Source organism: Martes martes (assembly GCF_963455335.1).
Source record: "Martes martes genome assembly, chromosome: 10".
NCBI lineage: Eukaryota > Metazoa > Chordata > Mammalia > Carnivora > Mustelidae > Martes > Martes martes.
This window is the reverse complement of record NC_137898.1, coordinates 29,382,564-29,410,448: the sequence shown is the minus strand read 5'-3', so window position 1 is coordinate 29,410,448 and position 27,885 is coordinate 29,382,564. Positions and strand designations below refer to the sequence as shown.

Below are 27,885 nucleotides of genomic sequence, written 5' to 3'. Positions count from 1 at the left end.
CAAAGTCATGGCATCAGTGGTTAGTGGCAGCGCCAGCCTGCGGAGCCGGGACGTGGACAGGAAGCTGCCACGGGGACAACTGTGAATTCAAGGTGGGATCTTCTGTGGGGCTGGGGGATGTCTCACTGGCCACAGACCGAGGGGAGTTTGCAGAGCAGTGTACAGAGGCGAGTCTGCTGTCCCCTGCTGCCTCCCTCTCAGAGAGGACTTGGACGGGGGGGGGGGGGTCACCTCTCTCGGAAGGAAAACACAGAGGCCAGACCGGATATTCTTCCCATGGGGCGTGTTGGCTCTGAGGAGAGCCACGGCATACAGGGCTCACCCAGTGCCCAGGCAGCTCTCAACTATCCTGTCATATCCAACTTCTCTCCACCTTTAGGAGGTCAGAGACAGCTCCTTTGAGAATCCAGAGATCCAGGTGCCCAGTCAAAAGCTGGGTTCCTCCCTCAGGGAGGGTGACTCCTGTGGGATATTCATGCCTTGGTGGGACTTTGTCTTCTCTCAACGGGTGGTGGGAGAAGAGGGCTACAGCTGTGATGCAGGAATCAGAGAAGCTTCTGGAAGGGGTCTTAGCAATGACCAAGTCCAACTTCTCATTAGACTGTTGGAAATGCAGAGGTCTCAGACAGGAGAAGGCTGTGTCTTTATGTCTGAGACTGTCAGATATCAGCCCCATTGGCAAGCCTCCTGGTGATCACTTCTGTTAACCCTTCATTTTTGTTGTTGTTGCTTTTTTACTATGGTAAAATAGAGCTAGAATTTACCATTTTAACTCCTTTTTAAATGTAGAGTTTGGTGGCATTAAGTCAATTCACAAGATTGTGCCAACCATCACCTCTGTCCGTCTCCAGGACCTTTTCATCTTCCCAAACTGAAACGAGTCTTTTATTTTTAAATGCCCGTGTGTGCTTGTCCTGCACCTGACTGTGGCCCAAACACCTCCCACATTTAACAAGCCACCCTGGTAACAATTCTATGAGGTAGGCATTCCTGCTATCTCCTTTCACAGATGAGAAAACGAAGGCATGAGAAGCTGCGGTGCTATAGTTAATAAATCTCAAAGCCAGACTTTGCCTTTAGGCTGCCCGGCTCCAAAGTCTGAGCTCTGGATGACTATAGAAACTGCTCCAAGGCCTGGAACTCCTCTCTGGGGCAGGCAGGCCATCCCCCCCGCCACCTCTCCAGCTGGCAGAATGGGCAGGAAGAGAGGGCTCCCGGGATGACAAGTCCCTGCTATGCATATGTGGAGAGAAGGACCTTCTCCCTGGACCCTGCCATCATGGGACGCAGGGGAGACATTGGGGACACAAAAGCTTTCATTTTCCTCCTTCAAACTTAGCCTCAGCCCAATATTGAGGGTCAGAAATAGAAGACATTCTTCATTATCTTTCTGGGGATCAAAGTGTTTCTTAGGCCTAAAGGAGATTTGGACTATGTATCTGACTGACTCAGAACCCTTCAGATAGGGTGAGAGACACACTGTGCGTGTGCGTGCCCCTGCGTTGGTGGTGTGAGCAGGTGTGGGGCTGGATTATGGAGGGAAGCACCCCAAGTGCGTCTGTGATGCCCTGGCCTCTGGTCGGAGGCAGGGGCATCCTTCTGATGGGGGCCTTTTCACAGCATCCTCAGAGGCTTGGTCTCTCCTGGACCCAACTGCCTCCTGCCCCCAAGTGTGGGCCATGCTGAGCCGGAATGCCCAGGGTTAAGGCCTGGGAGGACTGACAGCCTGGTGAGGACTTACATCACAAGCCTCGGGGCGTGCACCCGCCAGGTTTGCTGGGTTGTGCAGTCACCTGAGCACCTGGGGACAGAGGCCCTCAGAGAGATGCTGGGGCCAAGTCAGCAGGCCCTCCTCTGGCATGGGATCTGCACAAGGCCCCATGCTTCCTTTGTAGGTGGAGAAGACCTGCCGAGAGAGGAGGAAGGGTGGGAAGGCAGGCCTGGTGGACAGCGTGGGGATTCATGTCTACCGAGCGCTTGCTTTGGGCCGAGCTATATATTTTACGCAGTTAGGCTCCCTTAATCCTCACAGTGATTCTCATCATCCTTGCTTGAGGGATAAGGAAACAGAAGCTCCGAGAAAAACAGTAATATTCATATCAATAACCGCAGGGTAACGTGGTTAGACGATGATTTAGAAGATGACTGTGTAGGATAGTTAAGAGTACAGGTGCTCAAGTCAACTTGCATGAAACCTAATGAACTGTAACACCTTGGATAAGTCCTTGACCTCTCTGTGCCTCAGTTTCTTCATTCATAAAATGGATATAATAACTGTTCATTTCTCATAGGGCTGCCGTAAGGATGAGATGGGTGCTTGGCACAGGGCCTGAACCACAGCTAGTGTTCAGCAAATGTTAGCTAAATCCATGATGATCAAGCAATCACAGCATACTAGGCTCTGGGCTAAGGTTTTTGCTTAAATATAGTAACTCCAAGAGATTGATTCTGTTAGCAAAACAAGGCTCGAAGCCGTTCATAGAATCCCCCAAGGCCACAGAGCTGGGAAGAGGTTGGGGTGAGGATTCCGGTGCTTTTCTTCCTGCAGAAGCTGCCCCTCCTGCTGCCCAGATCTCCTCCAGTCCTCTGCCCTGAACACCGGTGAGAGCTGGCACATTCCAGGCCCCAGCACGGCCTTGCCTCCTCCTAGAGGCCAGCGCCACCTCCCGCCCCAGCTCTCCCCAGCTCAGATGGGCTTCTCCAGGTTTACGCACCTGTCTGATGCTCAAAGGCAGGGTAATACTCTTCATTGCTGAACAGATCAGTCCACGACATCAGAGGGTCGCAGAAGGACGTGTTGGGCAGGAAGGTACTGTGTGTCACCGAGTCCAACATCACCCTACAAAGGCAGGAGAGGGCTGAGAGGAGGCAGACAAGGGCCATACAGGAGCCCCCCGCGGGGCACACTTGGTTTTTAATAACAAACACACAGCCTCCTAGGAACGGGGCAGCACTCTAAGTGCTTGCCACAACGACATTACTCAATCCTTGCCCCATCCTGTGAGGTTTGTACATCTGCTCCCATCTTACATACAAGAAAATCTAGCTAGTGGGGTTGTGACAGTTGCCCATGTAACATGGCCCGTAAGTGCTTAAGTTCAGGGTTTGACATGGAGATTCTTAGGATGCAATGCTGCCTCTTTCTTTACTTTTCCTATCAGCTCACATGTGACCCCTGAACTCCGGGTTATAAGGTTCAGCCATATGCTTCTGAAGGCTGGGCAAGTGTGGCTATATGTTAATACACCCCCAAACCCTTACCCCCAATTCTGAAATCCACAAGCTCTGAAAAGGGAAGTGTGTGTGTGTGTGTGTGTGTGTGTGTGTGTGTGTGTTTGCAGACTCGTTTCCCACAAAACACAAAACAAAACAAAAACCAGTCCTAAATTAGTTATATAGTTTTATATACTGTTACATATGTATTATATCCATACGTCCATATTCAGGCATATAAACCCTGTACTAAACATAGATATACACACACACACGTATATGTATATAAGCAATGTGTTATACCTGTGTACATTATACATATGCTATATAGTTTTGTAACTGTAGTTATAATTTTGTTTATTCTACTAGATGAATATTCATATGATATGTAAAATACATATGCTTCCTAGAAGGAGTACCCCGACAAGAGGATTCTGTATCCTGCAGCATATACATACTGTATAACCTTCCTAGTACCTGAGAAATCCTGAATTCTGCAGCACATCTAGTCCCAGGGTTTGAGTTCAGAGAGTGAGGACCTGTGATAGTTGGAACATACACTTACTATGCTTTGGGCTCTGTTCTGAGCACTTTACATCTGTGTATTAATGACTCATGGTCTCCTCAGAACACACTCTGAGACAAGTTCTTTCTCAGTGATGAGGACGGATGCCCTAAGATTTTAGGTCATATATTGCAAACCACCCAGTGGGCAGATGGTAGAGTTTGGATAACATCTCAGGTTTATCCACTTAAGAAGTCCCTCTCTCTCTCTCTCTTTTTTTTTTTAAAGATTTTATTTATATATATGACAGAGATCACAAGTAGGCAGAGAGGCAGGCAGAGAGAGGAGGAAGCAGGCTCCCCACTGAGCAGAGAGCCCGATGCGGGGCTCGATCCCAGGACCCTGGGATCATGACCTGAGCCGAAGGCAGAGGCTTTAACCCACTGAGCCACCCAGACACCCCAAGAAGTCACTCTCTTTATCGTAGGGCTCTCCCCCCTGCATACAGTGGCGAGGAGGAAGATTTGGGAGAAGGTGTCTGGTTGAGGCTGAAAAGATGGCAGAACGGAATGGCCGAGGCTGCTGCCATCTTTCAGGTTTGCTTTTTCCCATATTCTCACAATTCAGGGAAAAAAATGAATTCATATTTGGTAGATTAGAAAAATTGGTTTGCCCAAATTCTCTTTTCTGATCATCACAATCATCTTGATGAGATAGGGTGTTTCTACCCCCATTTTGCGAAGGGGAGCCCATAGCTCAAGGTCACACAGCTGGTAGGTTAAATGTCAGAACAAAGACTGGATTCTGGATCTTGAGATATTAAGCATATAGAATTTTCAGATGGCAGGGGTCTTAGTAATCATCTAGTTCAGTGTTTTGCAAACTTGATAATCATTTGCCTACCATCCCGATAATTTACTTAATATGCTAAAAAAAATCCACTCCTTTTTTTTTTTCAAACACAACTACATTTATTTAAAAGGAAGACTTTTTATCACCACTATAGACGGAAAGTCTGTCTCCTTTCAACATGCAGAAAAATAAAGACATAGGATTTAAATAAAAACTGATGGTCCATGCATTACCTAAATCAGAGGTTAGCAGACTACAACTTACAGGTCCAATCCAGCCCACCACCTATGTTTGAATGGTCCGCAACTGAAAATGATTTTACATTTGTAAATAGTTACGTAGGAAATGTTATATATGTACCCACCTACTATAATCAGTTTTGCCCTTTGGCCTGTATATACTAAAATACTAACTACCTGGCCCTTGAAATAAAAGTTTGTCTACCCCCGACCCAATCTATTTTCTGTATCACACAAGTGGTGTGAGTGCCACGTGTTGGAAAGTCCAGAGTTAGTCCAATCTTTCCCTTCACTCCATTGTTGTATAGCTGAGACAAGTTAGGTCCAGAGAATTTGTGTAACTCGCTCAAGGTCACACAGCCAATGGATGTCAACATTATGTTGTAGCCAGTTCTTCAGGTTTCTGAATTTTGGATCATCTGCTTCCTTTTCCAGAAACACTCACAGTCACATCTGCCTACAGTGATATCACTAACACACTTACATATCAAACCCCAGTACTAAGAAGGGCAGGGGTTGTGTGATTCCAGAATCAAAGGGCAATTCTTTGGGGGTGCATGCAAATCTACCATCGTTAGCTTCATCACCTGTGCATGAGAACTGCTCTCCTGTGGTAGAGAAATAACCAAGTTCAAATTCTCACACTCTGGCACCCTTTCTGGGCCGTCACTGGAGAGTCACCAGACCCTACTGGGAAGCCTCCTTTCTGGTGCCCAGAGAGGGTTAACCAGCCCAGTGGATTATCATGTTCATGGATCTCCCCCTGGGAGCCATATCAAACAAAGGTCAAGGCTGCCTGAGTTTAGACTCTGATTTTCCCACGGATTGGCTAGTTTTATATCCTGAGTGGGAGGTAGGATGAAGAGGAATGGGGGTGGGAGGTTTTGAGGGAGGGGAGGGCCCCTGGAGCTCAAAGCCCCTCTTCTGCATTTTGGACTTGACCTCAGAAAAGCCCCCGTAAGTGAGGGCTAAAGGTAGTCTCAGAAAACTGAGGGAGAAGATGGCTGAACTCTGATATAATCTTCCTGGGGGTGTTTGGAGAAAGGAGGGGTGTAGTCCACATGGAAGGAAACAGAATTGTTCCCAGGTCTTCCCCTTCATTTAGAAATCCTCCAGGTAAAAAAAAACACTCTAGCAGGAGTGGGCCCTTGTTCACTTAACACCTGACATAAATAGTTCTCAAAAGTCATTTGGTAACTTGAATTTGATCATCAAATATTAGGAGTATTTCTGAGCAATAGGATATTTACCTCTTTGAAGGATTTCTCTTCCCCTTTACACCAACCTGCTCGCTTGACCTGCAATCTCCCTACTGCTGTACACAGCGTCCGATCTGACTCCCCTTGGTAATCTCTTCTATGAGGAATTATATCCACTGAGTTTTCTTAAAGGACTCTCTCAGGTGTACCAAGGGCTATTTTTTTTCCCCTGTAATTATTTCTTCCTTCTTGGAAAAAAATTGTCTTTTATAAAAGCCATAGATTTCTTTTTTATTTTATGCTATTACAGTCAGAGAGCATATTACTAACTCTGGGCTTTCCACAAAAGCCCTTGGCCACTTAGCCAGAATGCGCTAGGTGTGAGTTCAGGAATAATGGCTGCTTTGTCTTCCGTCGCTTAGCTTCCTAGGCCCTTGAAAGTCCTTGCAATAACTGAACATTTTAGCTCTTAAGAGTTCCTTAATGTAGGTGGAACAGGGTGAGGGTGGCGGGGGGCAAAGAACCAGCTGTTTAGGGCCCATTTCTCAGCCAGTACATTGAGGTCCAGGAATATGTAGGCCCAGGCTCAAAGTTTGACTGGCGTTCCCAGATGGGTGACGTGGACCTTAGAGGGGAAAAATTGGTTCTTGGGGGTCAAAAAAAATCTTAGCCATTATTATGTCTCAAGACCCTCTAAAGGGCCACCGTGCATAAATGATAGGGGGTAGTGACTATGACAAAGTTATTCAAAAAACCTCCTTAGTTGGGAATGACAATGAAAAAATGGTTGAGAAGCACTGGGTTAGACCTAGAGTCAGCAGCAGGACAAGAAGGGAGATCCAGGGAGGGTTCCAGGCCTGCTGTCCTAGGCGCACGTTTTTGGTCTTTTTGTTTTTTGTTTTTTGTTTTTTTTTTAAGATTTTATTTATTTATTTGGCAGAGAGAGAGATCATAAGTAGGGATAGAGGCAGGCAGAGAGAGAGGGGGAAGCAGGATCCCAGCTGAGCAGAGACCCCGATGTGGGGCTTGATCCCAGGACCCTGAGATCATGACCTGAGCCAAAGGAAGAGGCTTAGCCCACTAAGCCAGCCAGATGCTCCACATTTTTGGGTTTTGAGGGGCTGGCTGGTTTGTCGTCCTGGAAAGAGCACTGGCTGGGAGTCATGATTCTGCCTCTTGTGCCTCTGCTCTTCCTTTGACTACACTGGTGAGGGGGACACTGAGACGTGCCCTGGCTCCATGATTTTCTCCAGACGTCCACCTGAATGGCCTAGCACATCCAAACAAGGGCGCGCACACATATGCATATATGTCGGTTATACTGGATATTGTGGTTGAGCAAGCTATCTAAATTGGAGTCAAATCCAGCCACTACAAATGGAGATATAACTTTAGCTCTCCAAAGTCCCCTTGATTTCCTCTTCCCCCTTTCCTCCCACATCCACTACTTTCAGCAGAGGGCCCCGGGCATTCTTTGCCTGGGCTAGCCCGGTCCCTTAAGCGCTTTAAACCCTCACTCACCCACTGCCCATCCACATACCCACCGCTGTTAGAATCAGTTTCCCCCAAACACCACCATAGCTGCTTAGTGAGCAGGGAAGTTTCAAGCACAATCCACACAAGGGAAAGGAAGCCGGTGGGTTCCCTTCCACGTGCAAGAAAGCCTGACTACAGGGACCTGTTGGAATGAGACAGTGATAGTGGAGAAGCTTGGGTCCCCAATCGCTCCACTGGCTTCCTAACCCCTCTGGGAGCCGGCTCACTCACCAGGTGTGCACAGGGAAGGGTCCGCACAGTCAGAGGGACAGGCCTGTGGGCTTCTTGCCCCCACACGAGTCAGAGGCAGCAATCACAGGTGTGGTGCCCATGGCCTGATTAACCAGGCACCTCTGCTCAGCCTTCCAGAGAGAGGGGAAGGAGCAAACCACCCAGGCTTGGCCAGTTTGCCAGAGAAGGAAAATTCCTTCCTGACCCTGGCAGAGATCATCAGCTTCACTCTGGGCATGTGACCAAAAATCCACCCAATTAAGCATCTACACATTGGCTGTTTATGCACTAAAACATCACCAGACAGAACAAGGCCATGAGGGTGGAAACCATGGAACAGGGGGCTAAGAAGGGCCTTTCCTGATCCCGCCATCTGGGCAGTTCCATGGGGAAGAAGAAGTTTTTCCTCCTCCAAAGCCTCAGCGAAACCTAAGTGTCCATAGGGTCCCAATTCCTCGGGGCAAAGCAGCGTCAATTTCCCGCACTTTGGACCTCCCGAAGGAGGGACACATGGGGGGAAGTCTCGGTGGGTTATTTTGACACTTGCAGTTAAAGAATTGGGGTGCTTGAATATTTGTTCTCCTGAGAGAAAGCAGAACAGCTGCGAGAATGGACAAGAAGGGCAAGGGACATGGGACATCTAGGTGTTTTACTAGTCAGCCTGTCAGAATTCTTTATTTTTGTTTCACACAAGGGGCGGTCTATAAAAACCCATGCTCTTCTCTGAGCTCATCTTTAAAATGGGATTTTAACATGCCATCCTCAGGATGTCCTGCGGATTTATTAAAATCAGATCATATATGCAAGAGTCTGGGCGTAATATCTTGATGCCTGAGCCAAGGCAGGGGAGAATCAACTGTCATCAATATATCAAAAAGGTTCTTATTCTGGTGACTTCTGAAGAAAGAAAAACAACCAAACTCTGAAAGTGCCTGCCTAGAACACCTTGAGTTACGAAAACCATTCTCAGTGACAACATGAGGACAAAGAATTACGTCTTCACTCAGAGGAACAAACGATCCCTCTCCCAGGATCTTTAAATTAGACTAAATTAGACTAAAGCTGTCTCCCTAGAACACCTTGAGTTACGAAAACCATTCTCAGCGACAACATGAGGACAAAGAATTACGTCTTCACTCAGAGGAACAAACGATCCCTCTCCCAGGATCTTTAAATTAGACTAAATTAGACTAAAGCTGTCTCCCTAAATCACTTGACCTTAATGACCTCTGACATCCTTTCCTGCTTGTAAAAGTTTTAGTCCATACGTGGGTCCCCTTCTTCGGGTGGAGAAGGGGGCATGTGCTACCGGTGGCGGCCAGCAGGGGGCAAATGCCCACAAACCCCACGTCCTGCAGAGTCTTTGAGAAGGTCTGAGAATACAGTGGAAAAACCCTAACCATTGCTTTTCTGGAAGCCGTCTACACTGAGGTGGTGTAGGAGGGCACAAAAAAGGGTTTCTTTTAAGCTATTATGTATGGACAAATTCCTGAAAAAGGCCCCAAACTGTAACAAGGCAGCTCTCTCCTCTGTATCAAAGGGGAGCCGTGAGCAGAGCCAATGACAGAAGGGGGAGTTTTAGCCAGGGGGCTGGTGGACTATTTTGGGTGCAAAATCTAGCTCCCCTTCCTACAGACAGGTTTAGGAACGGGGAGAGAATTGAATACCTGTACATATTCTCTGCAAGTCACCCTTGGTTTAGCACATGGGGGTTCTGGGCGGGGGGTGGCTAGGCAGCCTGAGGAGGAAAAATGTCCCAGGCAAGCACTTAAATCCCCATCAAAGAGCTCCCAGGAGGCTTGTGACTGATGGAATTGGCATTTGGTGGGGGGGGGGTGGTGATCCGGAGGTGCAGACCAGATGAACAGACCCAGGCCCCAGCCCGGGGCTCTAAGCCCTGACGCCCCTTACAATTCATCAAAAAGAGCAAAGAAAAGGTGCTTACGTGAGGACAGCGGTGGGTGACTAGGTCCAAAGAGGAGGCTCTCAAGGCAAGAGAAGGCGGGCGCTCCCAGCACCAGCGTACGGTGGAAATAAAGGCACCTGTAGCTTTGTGATATAAGTAACACCTACAGACAGGTCCGTTTGGTTTTTCAGGTTTACGCACAGCCCCTTTGATGACGGTGACATACAGTGTGACACGGCTCCTTGGAGGGGGGGAATGGTTCTCACATGCAGAAAGTTTACCTTTATCCTGTTTTTGTGCCCAGCTCACCCTCCCTGTCCCCCGCCCCCCCATCTCCGTTGTCGGCCCCCGCCCGCCCTCCCCCCTTTCCAGGGGACTCAGTAAACAAGATGAGAATTCTTGCCTCTGGGAGCTTTGCTGGAAATGCCCTGTGTTTGCTGGGAATTCTCGTTGGTGCAAGCTGGAGAGGAAAGCAATCCAGCCCTGGTGCCTGTCTCTGCCGCCTCCCTCCTGGGCCGGCGGAGGCCGGCGGAGTCCTGCGGTTGTGGAAATCAAGTCATTCTCTCAGTTTCCCCTCTGTGAGGCAAAGAGCAGGGGCAGTCTGGGGCAGGGGTTAAGCACACAGGCTCTGCTACTAGGTGGTTTGGGATTCAAATTCTAGGTCTGTCATTTTCTAGCTTGTCACCTTGAATAACTTAACCAGCTAGCTAATAACTTAACTAGCTCTAATGCAAACAAGAGTGCCTACCCACTGGGCTGCTGGGGGTCACGTGAGTTCATGTGAGGGCAGCCCCTTGTGAGCTGTTTTCCTCAAGGGAACACATCAATGAGAAACCCCCTTCTCTACTACTCCTCCAGCCTGTGCCTTGCAACTGATGAAGGCAACAGCCAGCTTGTAGGGACAATGTGGGTCCTTTCTTCTCCTTTGTCTCTCAAAGCCATCATTTACCTGTTTAACTTCTAACATTAACTTGTTTAACTCGTAGCATCTTCGGATGCAATGAGCCACGGGGAGGCTTTCTCCCTTCCCCTCCCTATGGATGGAGAGACAGAAAAGTTTAGTGGCCCAGGCAGGTGTCTGCAGTTACAAGGCTGGGGGCCTGACTTGCTGTGAACTACCTGCTTTGTAGTATCCACGCCCCCCCCCTCCTGCCCCAGAGCAGAAACTCGACCTAATTTAGGCTGTGAAATGCAGTGTCCCCGGTTGCCTGCAGGACAGCCGTTTATAGCGCTGTGCCTCTTTGCAATGTGCTTCCAGCTCTCTTGGGCAGCCAAGACACTGTGTCCAAACTGCAGACTCCAAGCTTTAAAGTGAGAGCAGGGACTTGTTTGTTGGGTTTTCTTGGGAACTCTGGGCACAGCTACAAACACACAAATACAAACCCACATGGTCTGGAGAAACAAAAGGCAGTTCATTGGAGGACTCAGGGTGTCACGGAAAAATTGCTGGAGGAAGATAAGGCCACCCTAACTTGCTGTGTAACCTCAGGCAAGTCCAGCAGCCTCTCTGGGCATATTTCCTCTCCGGGTGAAAGGCGGAGTTTGGATTAGAAGCGCGATCTTCAAATTCACAGGGACAAATCCTGGAAAACTCCAGGGGTTTCTGGGAGGCCTCAGGGGGGCTGCTGGGGATGGAAGGCCAGGAGCCCAGGCGGTCAAGCTCTAGACCTTTTCTCCCTCATTCAATAAGAGCACCTCAGCTTTTATATAAATCTCCAGGGTAGGATTTCCTTTGAACAAAAGAATCTGCGATGAAAGGGAGTTTGCAAAGAACTGGATTAGATGGTCTTTGCGATCCTTTAAGCTCTAAAATTCTGTGGTTTACCTCTTGCTCCTTGGTGTCTAGGGAACCAAGACGGTTCTATATACCACATTCCCTGTGCTGGGCACTTCCCATCTTGTCACTGGTTTCTGAAACGATTCTTACATTTGGATCTGCACACATACGCTCCTCTTGGTAGAGAGGTTTGCAAGGAAAGCATCGTATTCTGCTATTGTATTTGGAAAACAGTCTTTTGGAGAAATGACACCTTCTCCTCCTTATGCTGTCTCAGCTCAACTACTTCAGAGCAAAAACTTTTCTGGCAGTCAGTGTGTATGACAACAAATTCTGTTTGTCTCCTGGTCTTGAATGCATAATATGGCATCTCTGAGGGCCTATGCGGGAAATTACAGGCTTCTGGACCAGTGGATAAAAGGGGTGATTAAGATAAAACCAAAATAAAAGAGGAATTTGACTCTAATTAAGTCTAACTATCACATTGAGCCTAAATTTGATTGGAGTGGAGATCTTCGACAACATCAAACACTTAGTTTATAATAACCATATTATGAATGTTGATAGAAGGCAAGAGATGGGGTAGGGGATGGGGAAGAGGAGGGCAGAAGAAGGTATGGAGCATTTTAGAATTTCCAGCCTGTCCTCCTGATGTCTCAACTGCACAGTAATAACAGGTAACCCTTAATTAGGCTCATCAGAGCAACGTAGTGACTAAGACCAGATTCTGGAAGGATCTGGTCTCCTGTTCGAATCCCTACTTGGCCACCTGCCAGCGGGGTGAGCCTGGGAAGCTTATTGGACGTCCTTACCTCCTAGTTCCCTCATCTGTAAAATGGGGAAGAAGGGTAAGTCTCTTACAGGGTTGTTGGGGGAATTAAATGGAGTAAAACATGGAGGGAGGGGCAGGAGCGCTATATAAGTGGTAAGTGTGAGCTCTGTTACCCACGCGCTGTTAGATTCGTCTAAGTAATTACACGAAGAGACCACTAGACTTTGGTCACTTTAATGTCTTGGGAGCCTGCACACACAAGCCAAAACCCAGGCCAGACTCAATCATGAATGCACTGATATTAAAAAAAATGTAATTTAAAAGCCACAATCACGAACTGCCAAGTAGCCTTTCCCAAATAAGGCAAGAGCCTAAGCCCTAGCCTATCAAATAATTCCCTTACTTTGCTTCTGCGCTTCCGTGTCTGCTCTGTAAAAGGCCTTCCCCTAGCTCTTGTCAGTGGAGAGCCACCAACCACTTTCAGTTTGGCTACGCCCAGCTGGGGATGATGTTTGCTCAAATAAACACTTAAAAATCCTTACAAGTGCCTCAGCTTATCTTTTAATATATTTGCGCTATTAAATTCTCACAACTCTTTGATGAGGGAGTTACTTATTATCTCTGTTTTACAGATAAAGGAACTGAGGCACAGAGAGGTTAGGTAACTTGCCCACGGTCACACAGCTCATAAATTGGGAGAACAAGGATGTTAGTCCAGGCTGCCTGCCTCCGGAGCCTGTCCTCTTAACTACCATGATAACCAGTCTGTGAGTGCTCCCGGGGTCGTTGTGTGTGGTCAGTGAAGAAACAATCGTATATACATGGAGCATCTACCATGTACCAAGCATTGTGTTAGAATGTTCTTCTGGCTCACCTTGGTTATTTTTCACAATAACCCTGGGAATTAGCTATCACTACCCTCTTTTTTGCTTGAAGAAACAGAGGCTCCAGTCTTGTTGGGTGTCACCCAACTGGGTGGTGGCCAAGCCTGGGCTCAAGTCAGGCCTGCCTAGTGTTAACAACACTGTAGACTCAGGCTCAGGTTGTCCTGAGCCTCTGTCCTTTTGCTCTGGCCTCAGCACTGCCTTCTGAGGGGATCCTTCCCTCTCTGTTGGTTCAAGATCTCTGGGTCTTATGGTTATTGAAGGCATAGTCTGTCTCTCACTGTGGAGTGGAAATTCTGGTACCTCATTGATCCCTGGTACCCAGGGTGTCCCATGGTTCTTGGGACAAAGAAGACACTCAACACATGTATGTACCATAGAAGTAAAGTCAAAGACAAGTCACTTGACATAAGACTGAGACTCCTACCTAATTCTTTTTGCTACATATAATAGGTTCTATGCTTTTCCTAGAACCTGCTCTCTTTAATCTGGGCCAATGTTTCCATAGTCATATCTTCTCGCCTTCTATGTGCCACTCTCACCACCAGCCCAACCAGCAGCAGAGGCTGAAAACACAAGGGGGTTAAAAAACCACATTTAGGTAAATTCACAGATGATGCCATTAGCATCAGGGTGATGGTAGAATGCATGAGTTTGGGATCAGGATCCCTGTCTCTATTATCTTGATGCCATTTTTAGAAAAGAATCTGCTGGAGAAATTCTACTTTTTAATGTTCTACTTTTTAATGCTTTATTCGCTCTGACATTGAAGAATGAAAAGTGTTCTGTCAGTGAGTGTGTATGACAACAAATTCCTGGAATCTGCCACCTTTAGAACATTCAATGAGGCACGAACTTTTCATTCCTCAATGAGGCCTCAGTGAGGCCCCGGGTTCCTCATCTGGAAGTACTTACTGTGATTTCTGGTACATAGTCAGTTCTCGCCAAATGACGGCCATTGTGGTCTCTGGAGAGAAATACGGATGTTGGTCGAGATTGCTGACCTTTGAGCATTACCATAACTAGAAGGATACTGTTGCCCTTCTGCAGTGAATAATGGTAATCACTTCCATTTATCAGCCCTTAACTAGGTGCCAGAAAGTGTCTAGTCATGCTGCAGGTATTAAATCATTGAATCTCTTACATTATTCTTCCAACACGGGTGCCATTATTATCTGAACTTTTCTAATGAGGAGACAGGCATAGAGAGTTAAAGTAACTTGCCCAATATCACACAGCAATAGAGCATAAAGCAGGGGTTGAACCTAGATGGATGCTCCAGGGTCTACAAGCTTCACCATCATGCTAGGATTTGGTACCTCTGGAGGAGGCAGAATTGAAGTTGAAGAGATACCGGTTTTCTTAGGCATCCTGTTTTGTTGGAAGGATCCTTGAAAGTAAGGACAAGAGTTGAAAACCCATTGTCCCCTAAAACACCCAGCATGGACTTAACCACAAGAAGGTGCTCAAGAAGTTCTTGTTGGTTGATTGCATATTTGCTTTACTTCCTTTTGAGGTATCTTTCCCCAGTCCCCTATATCCATCTCATCCTTCAGCTCTTCATGCTGTCCTGACCAGGAGCCCTAGTTCAGTAGATGGAAACAGTGAAGTAGCTCCCCTGACAGTCCCTCCCTGGCCATGAGCCTCATGAAGGCAATGGATCTTTGTGTGATTTCTAGCACCAAAGGCATTAGGGAGGTTAAACAGTGGCAAAGTCAATGGTTGGCAGATGTGTAATGAAAATGAAGATAAGAATACGGATTTTGGAGCAGCTCTTTCTGCCCACGGGTCCCATCCCCATGCTTTAATAAACTACCATTTGCACATACACACACACACACACACACACACACACACACAGAATACTGATTTTGTTTTCATTAGGTTGAGTTATTATGATAATTTTTATGAAACAGCTATCACACCTGCATGACTGTATTTCTAGTCTCCCTTTGTGCTAGAAAGACACTAGGTAGTCAGACTAATCAAAATTGCCATGTTTTGGGTCAGCTTGAATATATCTGAGGCAATAACAGCTTTTTAAGGCACAGATCTGAGAGGTCCAGCCAGGGGGGAAGCCTTCTCAAAGGCAGGGCCCATAAAGACAGACTTTTCTTTCGTTGTCTTCCTACCGAACATCAGTCCCCTGGTAGGTACGAGGGCTCGATTTCTGAAAGAGTTATTGAGGGTGACAATTTGAGAAATGGATGACATTGATTCCTATGGCCAGTCCATGCTGTTGCTTGGAGGACATAGTGCTGATGGTACTGCCATTGAAATCTTGGCAGAATGGACCAGTCAGTCCCTCCAGCAATGGCTAAATAGCTTGGTTAATCCAGGAACCCCACTAATGAAGTTCAACTTTCAGTAGAAAATCAAGTAATTCCATCTTTAAGGACTTACTCTTCCCACAGTGAGCTGACAGCAGATTTCCTGGATAAAGTTAACTATTTGAACCTCAGTTTCCTTGCCTGTTAAGTGGGAGTGATCACACTTGTAGTTTGATAATGTGTGGGACCACACTGTCTCGCATGTCTCCAGATTGAACTCCCTCATGCCAGTTGTCATCCAAAGGCATGTCTTTGGTCAAGGAACGGGGGCTGAAAAGGGTGTGAGGATGGAGAGTGGAGGGTGAGGAGCGTTGCTAGGGGAAATCTGTGGCCAGACTCATGCTGATCTATCCTCATCAATCAGCCAAGTCTTACTTCTAAGACACTGTTGATTAAAATGTACATCATTGATTTAGATCATCATCTTGAGGAAAAAAGCATTGTGTTAAAGGTGCAGATAGATTCTAAAGCCTATCCTGATTTCAGAAATATTAAAATGTGAATGTGATAAACATAGGAATTAAATATATATTTATAGTTATTCAATATATATTCAAAAATATATATTTGCATATTTAATATATATTTATGCTTATAAATATATATTTAATTACTATATTTACCATATATATTTATTTGTTTTAAATGGGATAGTATGCTGAGGAATATTAAAAAGAAACTAAGACCCAGTTGTGTCTCTAACAAAGAATTCATGAGCAAACACTTAGAGGAAGTACATAATTCCAAGCCAAACTTTGAATTTGGGGCTGTAGGATTTCAGAGAGAGTGTGGTCAGTAAGGGCTGCAGCCATCAGAAAAGGCTTCCTACGGGTTGTGATATTTGAGCTGGGCCATGAAAATTGGAATGACTAGCTAAAAATGGTTGCTTATTATGTGCCAAGCACAACAACTGAAGGAGTAGGGCTGTTATTATCCTCATTTTACAGAAGGGGTAACTGAGGCTCAAAGATCTTCAGTAATTTGCCCAAGGTCACAAGAGCTAACAAGTAGCAGAGCCAGGATTTAATCCTTGCATGGCCTGGCCACTAGGCTCTGGGATGTGTGGGATGACCAGAAGGAGAGGCTCTTTCCAATAAGAGGAAGCCTGCAGGTGAGTAGGAAGAGAGAACGAGGCGGGGATCCCCCAACACTGCTCGTGCAAGGTTGGCCCGGATTTTGAATCCTGGCTGTGAATGAGGGGAGTCTCTGGCCAGTTGATGAGGACTGAGTTTGAGGAGGCTCCCCAGATCTTGACTGCTCTTCTGGGGCAATTTTGTGCAGGTCAGCAATGAGATCTTGTCAAATCTTTGATTTTTCTCCTGCTCATTGTCCATGTATTTTTTCTAGGAACACGCTGTTATTTCTTAGGGGATCCTATTGCTGGGTTTTCTCCTTCCACCAAATGTGAACTAATATTGTTTCCAAATAGCTGTTTCCTTGCAATCCTTTACAACTTTCCACAGTTCAATTTGCCATTAAAAAGTACAGTGGTCTGAATTACACTGAAATTTCCTGAGTTTGGTTTTGTCCAGGAGCTCATTTAGAGACACAGTCTCGGTTATAAACAGAGAATGTATAAGAATTTTGGCATTATGCTTTTTCTAAAATTTCAGTCTATCAATATTATAAATTTTCCTGATTTATCCCTTTATCAGAATATGTCATCATACCCTAACAGAAATCCAGTGATTCCCAGTACCTGTAAATCGGAGGGGAGAGCCCTCAAATTTAAGAAGACGCCTAGGCTCACCAAGAGGCTCATATCAGCACTAACTCCCTTGAACCTTGACCTTGTAAATCTGGGGAGGTTCTAGTTGGAAACTTGTCATTCCCCAGGGTGCACATCCTGGGAAGCACATTACTGGGGAGGAAATGAAGACAGGTGTTTTCTTTGGTTCTTGCCCACATCTCTTTTCATGAAACAATGTTTCCATTTCTTTTCCGTGTGTGGGAAGACCCCACAGGCAGGATTCAGTTTCATTTTGAGTCAACAGTTGTCCCTTTTGTTCTAAAGAGCCAGTGAGATATGGCACACGGCTGAACATTTTCAGGTGATTTAGCAACTAAACGTGGTGTTGCTTGGAGCAAAAGCCAAATGAGAAAGCAGTAGAGGAAAAACCAGCACTAGAAAAAGTGGGTAGATGTGGGTTGAAATCTCAGAGCTACCACTTGGTAGCCAGTAACATATCTCCTTGAGCCACGATTTCCTTATCTAAAAGCCTGGGTGAATAAACTGTTACTTCCTAGAGTTTGGGTGAGGAATAAATGAGATAATGTAAGTAATACTTCTCTCAATGCCTGGCATATATTAAATAATAATTTATGGCTATACTAGTACTACTACAGATTATTATTATTATTACTATTAAACTTATCAAAGCCTCAGTTTCCTGATCAGCCAAATGAGAATAATATTAGCTACTTACTAGATTAATTGAAAAATACGGGTGGGTGCATCTGGCTCACGATAGATATTCATCCATCCATCCATCCATCCATCCATCCATCTATCCATTTTCAGTCCTTTATCTGGTATCCATCAAAAGTTTATGGGGCACCTGGGTGGCTCAGTGGGTAAAAGCCTCTGCCTTTGGCTCAGGTCATGATCCCAGGGTCCTGGGATTGAGCTCCACATCAGGCTCTCTGCTCAATAGGGAGCCTGCTTCCCTTCCCCTCTCTCTGCCTGCCTCTCTGCCTACTTGTGATCTCTGTCTGTCAAATAGATAAATAAAAATCCTTAAAAAAGAAAAAAAAAGTTTATCAACCTTGGGAGTTAGGAGAAGGCTATGGTATTTGGCAAGAGTTCTTAATTATCTTAAATACAGCAATACTTTTTAGAAGATGTTTATTCCCTCATCCCAGCTTTTTTTCCTGAGCTCCAACAGGCCTTTCTGGGTCTTTAATGCTGCAAACACACTGGAGGGAAGGGCGGAGAGGGCCAAGTTGGCCCTCTGTGGTCAGTGGCTCTCCCTCATAGAGGGGGAACGAGGCCTGGGAGTGTTACCTGACACGCCCCTGGCTGCTGATTGTTTAACCAAGTTTAAACCAGAATGGAGACTGTCTGCGGCACAGCTCTAGGGGCTGGTCCCCAAGGAGGTCATTTCTCCCAGCCTGAGGTGGGTGGAGTTGACTTCAGGTCAGGCCAAACAATATTCAGGAGGAGCCCGGCTCTTTCGGGATCTTTTGCAATTGACAAACTGGTTTGAGGTAATGGACATTAAAGGCATGCCGAGATAGGTCTGGAGATAAGATTTGAAAACTGCTGACAATTAGGAGCTAAAGAGGGCACGTGCCGGTGGAATCTCATTGGGGAACTCTATAGACAAGTGCAAATAGGGGGGAACGGAGTTCTGGCCAATGCAAGGTATAGTATAGGAACAGGCACAATTTTAAGTCCAGTTGTGTGAACCTGAGCAAACACGCAAACACACAGACACACACACACAGGCCATCAGTCCTACCACATGTACTCCCATCCTTCATGTCGAGAGCCCACATAACACTGAGATGCCACTTCTAGCCACATGCCCCAAATCCACCATGCCCCGCCCCCTGACATCCTGTCCTCCCCATAGACCAACCCCACGCAGCACAGAGCACCCCCCAAAGCCATGCACACATTATACACACAGCCATCAGATAAACACAGTCTCCTTAGGAAGCCGATTAATAAAACTATGTTATCTTTAATTACACTTGACTGATAATAATGTCCTCAGAGCCTGCACGGTTAGATTGGCTCAGATTGTAACATCCAGATTAGGGCTGAACTCCCTTTGAACTCTGGCCACACTGCTGGGCTCTCCAGCTCAGAGATTATAAATGGCTTCAGATGGATTCGCCCCATGGCACTAGGAGGGTAAGTAGAATTCCAGCTCTCCTTGGTTCTCTTTTCTTTCCGACACTGGACAGATGATATCTCTCAAAAAATCCCCTCAGGGCCAAGACTGGGAGGAAGGCCCAATTCTAATGACCGCCTCCTGTTCAACACTGTGAGCCCTGGTGGGTCTACTTTCAAACCCAAGTCCGTCTCAGACTCCACAAAAGAATTCACCATGAATGCTGTCTTGAGGACTGACACTTGAAAGCAAACAGTGTAATTCCTGGATCTTGGGCTCTTGGGGACAGGCTCTCGTGAGCCATAATTAACTCTTTAAAGTCTTCACTGTGTCCTGCAAACAGTAAAGTATCTGGTTCTTTATGATGTAACGCTGAATGGAGGCAGCAGGGAGGCCTCTTAGGCTAATTACACGTTGGAATGAGGTTAACGACATACCAGAGATTCTTTGCACGGCTCCCCTGACATTGACAAGTCACTTGGTAACACACTAGGGCTAAAGACGGTGATGACTTTTAAAGAGGGCGGGGTCTGGAAACTGAGCCAGACAGGCTGCTGACGTCATTCCCCAATCTTGTTTCTCCCCTGGGATGAACCTGCTTTCCCCACACCCCCATTTCCAGGAGTTAAGAGATCTGGATTTTAAACTGGCATTCAGCTCCCTGTGCCCAGGGAGGTGCCGTGACTTCTGCAAATGTCTCAGCACTCTCTCATGCATTTTAGAGCAGCTGAATTTAGCCAGGGATGAAAGCCAGAGCCCACCACCTGATGGGATGTTTGGGGCTGAGTAGAAGGTACGTCGATACAAATAAACAAGGTGTACATCAAAAAGAACAGCTGAATGCCAGGAAAATGCCCAATTCACAGGAATGAGAGTTGGTGCCAGCCACGGAAAGATCTTCACGTTATTATGGATCCCATTCTTCCGATGAGCACACAGGCATTTCAAAGTCATACAGGGGCCACCTGGCAACTGCTCTTTCTCCATCCTTCTACTCGGGGCCAACCATTGTTTTAGTCACTGGCAGGGCTGTCCCAGCAGACTCCAATCTGGATCTGAGGGTGCCACATCCTGCACTGCCCATTCCCCGGCATTCCGTAGCTGGATGAAATTGACTAAAAATGAGTCCTCTCTGTAGACCCGAGAGGGAAACAGAGCTATAAAAGACCATCGCACTTCATAAGGAGACTTGTCCTGTCCCTTAGCAGTGGTGGTGGGGGCTGGTTCACGGGTTAGAATGGATGGAGAGGAGCCTCAAAGTTTCCTCGAAACTTGAGAGAAGATACTCTCTTTTCCTCCCTGGAAAAGGAGCCATTCCCTTTTCCTCCTGGTGGAAGCACTGGGGCAAGGCTAACTCTGCCCACTGCACCCCTCTCCCACTGGGGGCCCTTTCCTCTCCCTGCACACACGGACACGCAGCACCCACCTCAGATCACTCGTCCCGCCCGGCTGGGCTGGGCTCGGGTCCTCGGATGTTGTCATCACCTGGTCCCGAGAGGGCCCTGGTGGGGTGGGCCCCTCTTCAGCGAGGACACCGCATGGCTGCCTCCAGGCAGGGGCTGCCTCCTCTGGGTCTCCCAGCCCCACGCAGTCTCCCAGGTGCAGCAGGGTCCCGGAATGGTGGGTAGGTTTTCTACCTCCGCCAAGCCCAGGTGTTAGCAGTAGGGTAGGCGGGTCTCTTATGTTGACGGGAGCTACAAACACAGGGAGATGGGCCCCAGCAGAGAGGCATCTGCTCGTGTTCGGAGCGCCGTTGAGGTCTGGGCACGGCTGCGGGGGGCTGTCCACGGCCGTGGTCTCCAGTGGAGGCGATGTGTGGCGACCGGAGGAGCCAAGGAGAAATGTGTCAGACAGAGTTTGTCAGCACCTCAGCACCCTGCCAAATGGTAATTACTGGAGCCTCGTGCCACCCGGGAGAGGGAGGGCCGTATTTTATCCCCAGTTTATGGAAGGGTAAGTGGAGGCCCAGGGAGGTCAGGCAACCACTTTAGCCAGTCAGTCAGAGGCTAAACTTGGCCCTGAGGGGGGCTGACTCAGAGGTTACCAGGGGAGCTTGGGTGAAGCCAGGCCTGGGGGAACAGTCATAGGCAGGTCTGCCTCATGGCTACCATGGGCCCCAACAGTTCTGTCCTCTTCTGTCCTGCTGGGGGGTCCCTTATCTCTGGCAGCTCTGCTTCCTCTTCAGCTCTTATCTGACCCTGCTCTCTCTGCTGGCCCATTTAGCATTTGTATAGAACACAGGGGAAAATGCTAGTCTCCTAAGATACTGTATGAAGAAAAATATCCCCAGCCAGCTCAGTTAGGTCAGGCACGTGAGCCTATTAAAGCTCTGAGAAGTCTTCCAGAAAAGAAACCTGTTTAACTTTTCTTAACCCGGCATTTCCCAAACTGATTTGAACAACTTTTTCTAGTAACACCCATTAACATACCTCCCAGCTAGTGTTCCACCAGATGCACATTGGGAAATCCTAATGGAGCCAGTCAACTCCCCAGGAGAAGGGACTGTGTCTCTTTCTCTGGGGTGTTCCCTGCACCACCCACTGGTGGCAGGCTCAGGAAATTGGGCAGAATTGAGCGGTACAGTCATTTCCCTAGTTCCTCAGACATGAAAGCCTGAGGTCATCATTCCTCAGGGCCTCTGCGTGAAGCCAGCCACGATGTCATGTTGAATCGACGACCCCTCTGCGCCCCTACCATGATACTTCTGCATGGATCCCTCTTACCATCAGTGCCCCATGATCTACCACCTCCACAGAGAGGCCTTTCCTGACCACCCTTTCTAAAATGTGGCACTTCCTCTCGGGGCGGCCATGTTGCTCAATCCCAAGGGGTGCACTTTCCAGTAGACCATGACACCAGTGGTGCCTGATGGAATTATGCAATATGACATCCCCCTTATTCTCAGTTGCCTTATTCATGTTCGTTTTCTTCCCAGTACTTTGTACTATTTAACATGTATTTACTTTTATATATATATATTTTTAATTTTTAATTTTTATTAACATATAATGTATTATTAGCCCCAGGGGTACAGGTCTGTGAATCACCAGGTTTACACACTTCACAGCACTCACCATAGCACATACCTTCCCCACTGTCCATATACTTATATATTGATTTACTTATTGATCATCCTCAGGAAATCAACTAATTGTCCAGGTTGCTCGCTGCACGAGGGGACTGGGCCAGGCATTGCCTTGGGTCCTTTGTATTATTCCCAAGTCCACACCGAGATAGCAAACTCCTGCATACAATAAGAGAGAAGAGGCTGCATCCTCCCCTGAAAATTGCCTCGATTCATTTGTATGAGAGGGATATCCGTTTGTCCAGCTGTGTACTTGGGTGCTATGTCCACTCAGCTGGGGACCCTTTGTCTCATTTACACAAAGGTGCCATGTAGGGTAGTCTCATGGTCTATTCCATGTAACCCCCATGACCACTGGGTGACTTTTTTTTTTTTTTTTAAAGTATCCAAACCAGGGCAATTTTGAGGATAAATATGGCACCATTTAATCTTTATATGGGGACAACAGACAAAAATTAGGACTATCCTGGGCAAATCAGAACATAAGGTCACCCTGATTGTGTGGAGCAGATTTTATCCTTATTGTCCGTAGAGTATAAGGCACATCTTGTTTGTGGAATAATGATTAAGAGAATGACTCCTGCTGTACTCCCCAAACTGGGCTCCATGCTTCAAGTCTCTCCCTCTTCTGATCCATCCTGCCAGATTAATTCTCCTAAAATACCACTGCATGTGCACATGTCTCCCACTCCAGCAGCGTCAAAGCTTCTGCAGCTCTGTTTCCCAAAGTGTTCTCAAAGAAGCACTGAATCCAGTTACGTGACTGACTCATCCCATAGAGCACGTGACTCTTGATCTTGGGGTTGTGAGTTTGACCCCCATGTTGGGCGTAGAGCCTACTTTAAAAAAAGAAAGAAACACTAAATCTAGTGAGATGTGTTTAAAAAAAAAAAAGAAACAAAAAAAAAAAAACCAAGAGGGCTAAGAGTTAGTACTTGGGAACATTAGGATATCCACAATGACATGGTAATGGTGAAAGAAAGAATTATAGAAAGGAAACTTGTTGACCTTTGTTTAGCTCAGTGATCCCAAAATGCATTTGAACCTGGAATTTCTGTTACTTACTTACTGCATCCAGTGGACTTGGATGGGAAATTTTGGGATACTTTTCAATAGGCCAAAATCCTTGGTTGGATATTCAAAGACAATCACATCTGAGCCCATGTATTTTTCACATGGAGCTCCTGCAAATTCTCCTACAGGAAACCTTGGTCCATTCATTCAACTAGTAAATGTTTCCTGAACACCTGTGATGTGCCAGGCCTTGTTCTAGTTGCTGGGAACACAGAGTTGAACAAAGCAAACAGGGTCCCTGTCCTAGAGCTCATAGTCCAGATGACAATGAAGGAAACTGAATCCCTATTTTAGATGGACTAATTAGGGAAGGCCTATCCAAGGAGGTGACAGTTGAGCTGAATGTCTGTTGAATGACTTTAGTGTTAGCTACATTGGTTTGCTCTCGGTTCCCTGAAGACTTCTAGTACATCTTGTGTGCCTCTGAGTGTTGGATCACACTCTCCTTTAAAATTGGACTTTTCCTCTCTATTATCCTCCACTTTTCTTGAGTGGAGGATTTTTTTCCTTGAGTGGTTCCCTGTAGTATAACTTCCTCTAGGAGTCCTCTTGGAGACATCTAAATTCCCCCAACATGTTGACCTGTCCCACGTTTCACCCTTAGCACAGGCTACCTGGTGTTGCCTTGTATCTCTTTTTTGTGTTTTCCCGAGTCGGTGACCTAGACTATAAACCTTTGTATACATTAGGAGCTCAGTAAATGTTTGTTGATGATGAAGATATATTCTCCAACACAGGCTAGCTAAGAAATGGGAGGTGACTTTCATGTCCCAGGTCAAATTGGACTGATGGCAATGACTGCCCTTGGGACGGTTTGGAAGGGTCCCGATGCTATGTGTAAAGAGTGCCATAATCTGTTAGAGATGTTTTCCATGTGTGTGCATATGTGCATGTGGCTGGCAGAGCATAGGCACCGTATTTGCTATTCCTGAACTAGACCTTGGAGAGGTTCAATGTTATCAGCTCAAAGGAGACTCAGTGAATGTAAGACTGAAGGAATTCTCAGGTAGAAGTCGCCATAATATAGCCAACTCTCAGGAGCCCAGCCTCTGGGGGTGGTTCTTTTTTTTTTTTTTTTCTGGGTGTGGTTCTTGCTAATGTTCTCTGTGCCAGAAGAAAGAAGGGAAACTGATAGGACAGTCATTATGATGATTATTATTGTTATTATTATTATTTTTTTTTAAGAGAGGGAGAGAGAGAGAGAGAGAGAATCTCTTGCAGGCTGCATGCCCAGGGCAGAGTCCAATGTAAGGCTTGATCTCACAACCCTGAGATCGAGACCTGAGCTGAAATCAAGAGCCTGATGCTCAACCGACTGACTGAACCAGGCACCCCACATGAGTTCTTATAAGAGAGACAGGCCATTTAGAGACAGGTGCACAGAAGAGGCAAGGTAATGTGGAGATGGGAGGGGAGACCAGATGATGGGGACTCAAGCCAGAGACTACTGTCAGCCAGCTGAAGCTGAAAGAGGCTGTGCATGGAACCCCTCAGAGCCCTTGGGGGGAGCACGGCCCCACCCGCTCCTGATTTCAGACTTCCGGCCTTCAAAGCTGCGAGAGGAGAAATCTGTGTTGTTGTAAGCCACTAAGTTTGTGGCAATTTATTAGGGCTGCCCTAGGACTCCAATATACAAAGTCCTATATACTCTCTGCAGAAAATGCAGGCAAATCCCAAAAGAAGAAAGGTCCCAGCAATTCCACAGTTAAGTAATTCTGTGGTTAAGGGACACACACACACTATGGGATTATTCTAAACAACTTTCCATGTCTTATTGTTCGTTAGCATGATGTTAATGACTTCCATCCTATTCGTTCTTCTGCAAGTGGTATAACCGAACCAATAATCCTCCTGTTTGGTGTTTTGGTTGTCCCTGCTGCCAACACCATTGCAGATCTTTCTGATGGTAGCAGCTGGGGCTAGGGCAGGGTAGGCACCTTTCCAGTGGCTCAAGTGTCCTGAGCTTCCCAAAGCTGAGCCAGGGAACCAGCAAGTGGCAGGAGCCTGGGGGGTGAGGGCAGGGAGGGAAGGGTGCACAGGATGGGCCAAGATTTCTAGCAGGAGGGAGTGGCTTCAAACCCACAACAATACATTTTTTTTTTTTAATGAATAGGATTAAGAAAAGATTTATGATCCTAGTGAGAAGAGCAGAAGGATGTTTTCAACTTTGGATTCAGAGAAATGAATGTAGATTATAGATTTATGGGCAAATATAGATTTATGGCTATGCTATAAATATTGGTTAGAGGCTGCCTGTTGCTTCAGCCCTGCTCTCACCCCATGGGATGCAAAGCTTCACAAAGCCATTTCCTGCATGAAACACACCCCTGCCTGAAAGGGCAATGGGTGGCCATGGGGCCTTCAGAAGAATCTGGAGCTATCACAAAATGTTATTGGGAAGAATACTCATTACACTTGTAATTGGGGGAAAAAAAACCATTTTGTGTTTCTTCAGTATGTAGTCACGGTCTCGTGCATTATCATGTCTCCCTATCTCCATTTGGGAGGAGGGTGACCTAAATTGGTGGTGGAAACAAGGAACGAGCTTAGAAGGAAGTGGTCTGAGAGGGAAGTTCTGACCCATGGTACCACCATGAGACCTAAGATGAAGCCTGAGGACATTATGCTGAGTGAAATAAGCCAGTCACAAAAGGACAAATGCCGTTTGAGTCCACTTGGATGGGATAGTCAAGTTTATAGAGACAGAGAGCACAATGGGGGTGGTGGGAGAGGCGGAAGGAGGAGTCCTTAACTAATGAGAATTTTAGTTTGGGAAGATAAAGTCTGGTGATGGATGGTGGTGATGGTCACACAACATTGGGAACATGTTTAATGTCACTCAACTGTATACCCAAAAATCATCCAGGTGGGAAATTTTATTAGATATATTACCAAAAAAAATGCTCTTATAGAAGTCCTAGACAAGAAGGTGGAAAATACCCAGAGGATCACAGAGAGACAAAGGGCCCCATATACTGGACAAATGGAACAACTCCCTGAATTTATACACCAAGGCTATACCAAGCAATTTATGTACCCATCTCATGAATTATCTAGGAGGTAGGGGATGATTTTCCCCATTTTACAGACGTGGGAACTGTGAGGTTTAGTGGCTTCCCAAGGGGGCTCTGGGACAGACCAGCTTTTAAATTCCCAAAGGAATTTGAACCCAGGCCTGATGTGTGCAAAGCCCACTTTCATTTTATGTATGGAGTCTTGACCTCCGCAGGATGTGCTTTGCGTATTTGTTTCACTGAATTCACATAGCAACTGGGTCAATTTGTTATGCTCGTCTCGTTTTATAGACGAAGAAACCAAAGACTTGGATGTTAAAAGGTTTGCCGAATTGTGCAACTAGAGAGTAGCAGGGTCTGGATTTGAACCCAGGTCTGCTGGGATTTGGTACCCGTGTGAGGTTTTTCTATGGCTTCCTGGTTTAGACCAAGCTCCAGGGTAGACTTTCTTCTCCGTTCTCCTTTCAGTCTGGCTGTCTGGTGCCGCAGGAGTGGGGAAGCTTCTTTGCTTAGATTAAAGATGGTCCCTGGTTTATAGGGTCTTTTCTCCAGCTACAGAAGTTGGGCAAGTCCTAACTGGACTGTCTTCATTACTTTTCTACAAACTCCTGATACCAACACCCTTGACTCTGAGACAGTGTATTACAATGATGTATTGACTCATCTGTCTCGTCTACCAGGTTAGAGGCTCTAAGGAACTATGGGATCTGATTTCTGCTTCCTTGGTGCCCAGCACTGTACTCTAAGTATAGGAAGGCCTCATGAAATGTTTGTTGAAAGAATGAACAAATTAAGCCAGGGGCCGATGAACAATTTTTATGAACTCTCCAACATAAGCCTGATCTGGTCTGTACATAAAATAATCTATGAAGAACGGTGGTCTCCTTTTGCCCCTGACCTTGGCGTTCACTTCTATTTATCTGAGAGATATTGACTGAACCCTTGCTAGGTGGGCTGGGAAAACAGAAATTAATATGATAAACCCCTGCTTTTAAGAAGCTTAGAGTCTAGAAGGGTGGTGCAAAGTTACATACAAATCCTTAGAATAGTCACAAGGTAAACAGGGTTGAGTGTCCCAAAGAGAGATGGGATTTCTGGAGAAGGACAAGAATGGGGACGAAATGAAGTTGTTAAGATTTCAGGCCTTTGCATTCAAGCAGGTTACAAGCTGTGTGACTCTGGCAAATTATATAAATTCCCTAAGGTTCAGTTTTCTCCTGTAAAAAAAAAAAAAAAACATGGAGGGCTGGACGGGCAGTTAATCAGTCGAATTGTGTTCCTCCACAAGATGTCAAAGTCCTAGCCCTACCTGTGAATGTGACTTTATTTGGATATAAGGCATTTGTTGATGATCAATTTAAGATGACATCACTGGGCTGGGTCCTAATCCAATATGACCGGTGTCCTTATAAAAAGGGTAAGTTTAGGG

The 27,885-nt window shown here is 46.4% G+C and overlaps 1 protein-coding gene across 3 annotated transcripts in view; it reads right to left on the bottom strand.

The window, feature by feature from the left end:
* Positions 1-21,191, bottom strand: part of ELF5 (E74 like ETS transcription factor 5) — a 42,141-nt gene extending 20,950 nt beyond the window's left edge. Inside the window, exons 1-2 of one of the 3 annotated variants that reach the window (XM_080816883.1) lie at positions 20,710-21,191; positions 2,715-2,839 (exon numbers count right to left, since the gene is read on the bottom strand). In XM_080816883.1, the coding sequence (XP_080673009.1) occupies positions 2,715-2,839; positions 20,710-20,765 (181 nt within the window). In that variant the 5' untranslated portion in view covers positions 20,766-21,191. Of the gene's footprint in view, positions 1-2,714; positions 2,840-7,686; positions 7,877-9,720; positions 9,836-20,709 lie in introns of those variants that run through there. The other 2 variants (XM_080816884.1, XM_080816885.1) reach the window with 2 other exon arrangements.
* Between the last annotated feature and the right edge of the window lie 6,694 nt (positions 21,192-27,885).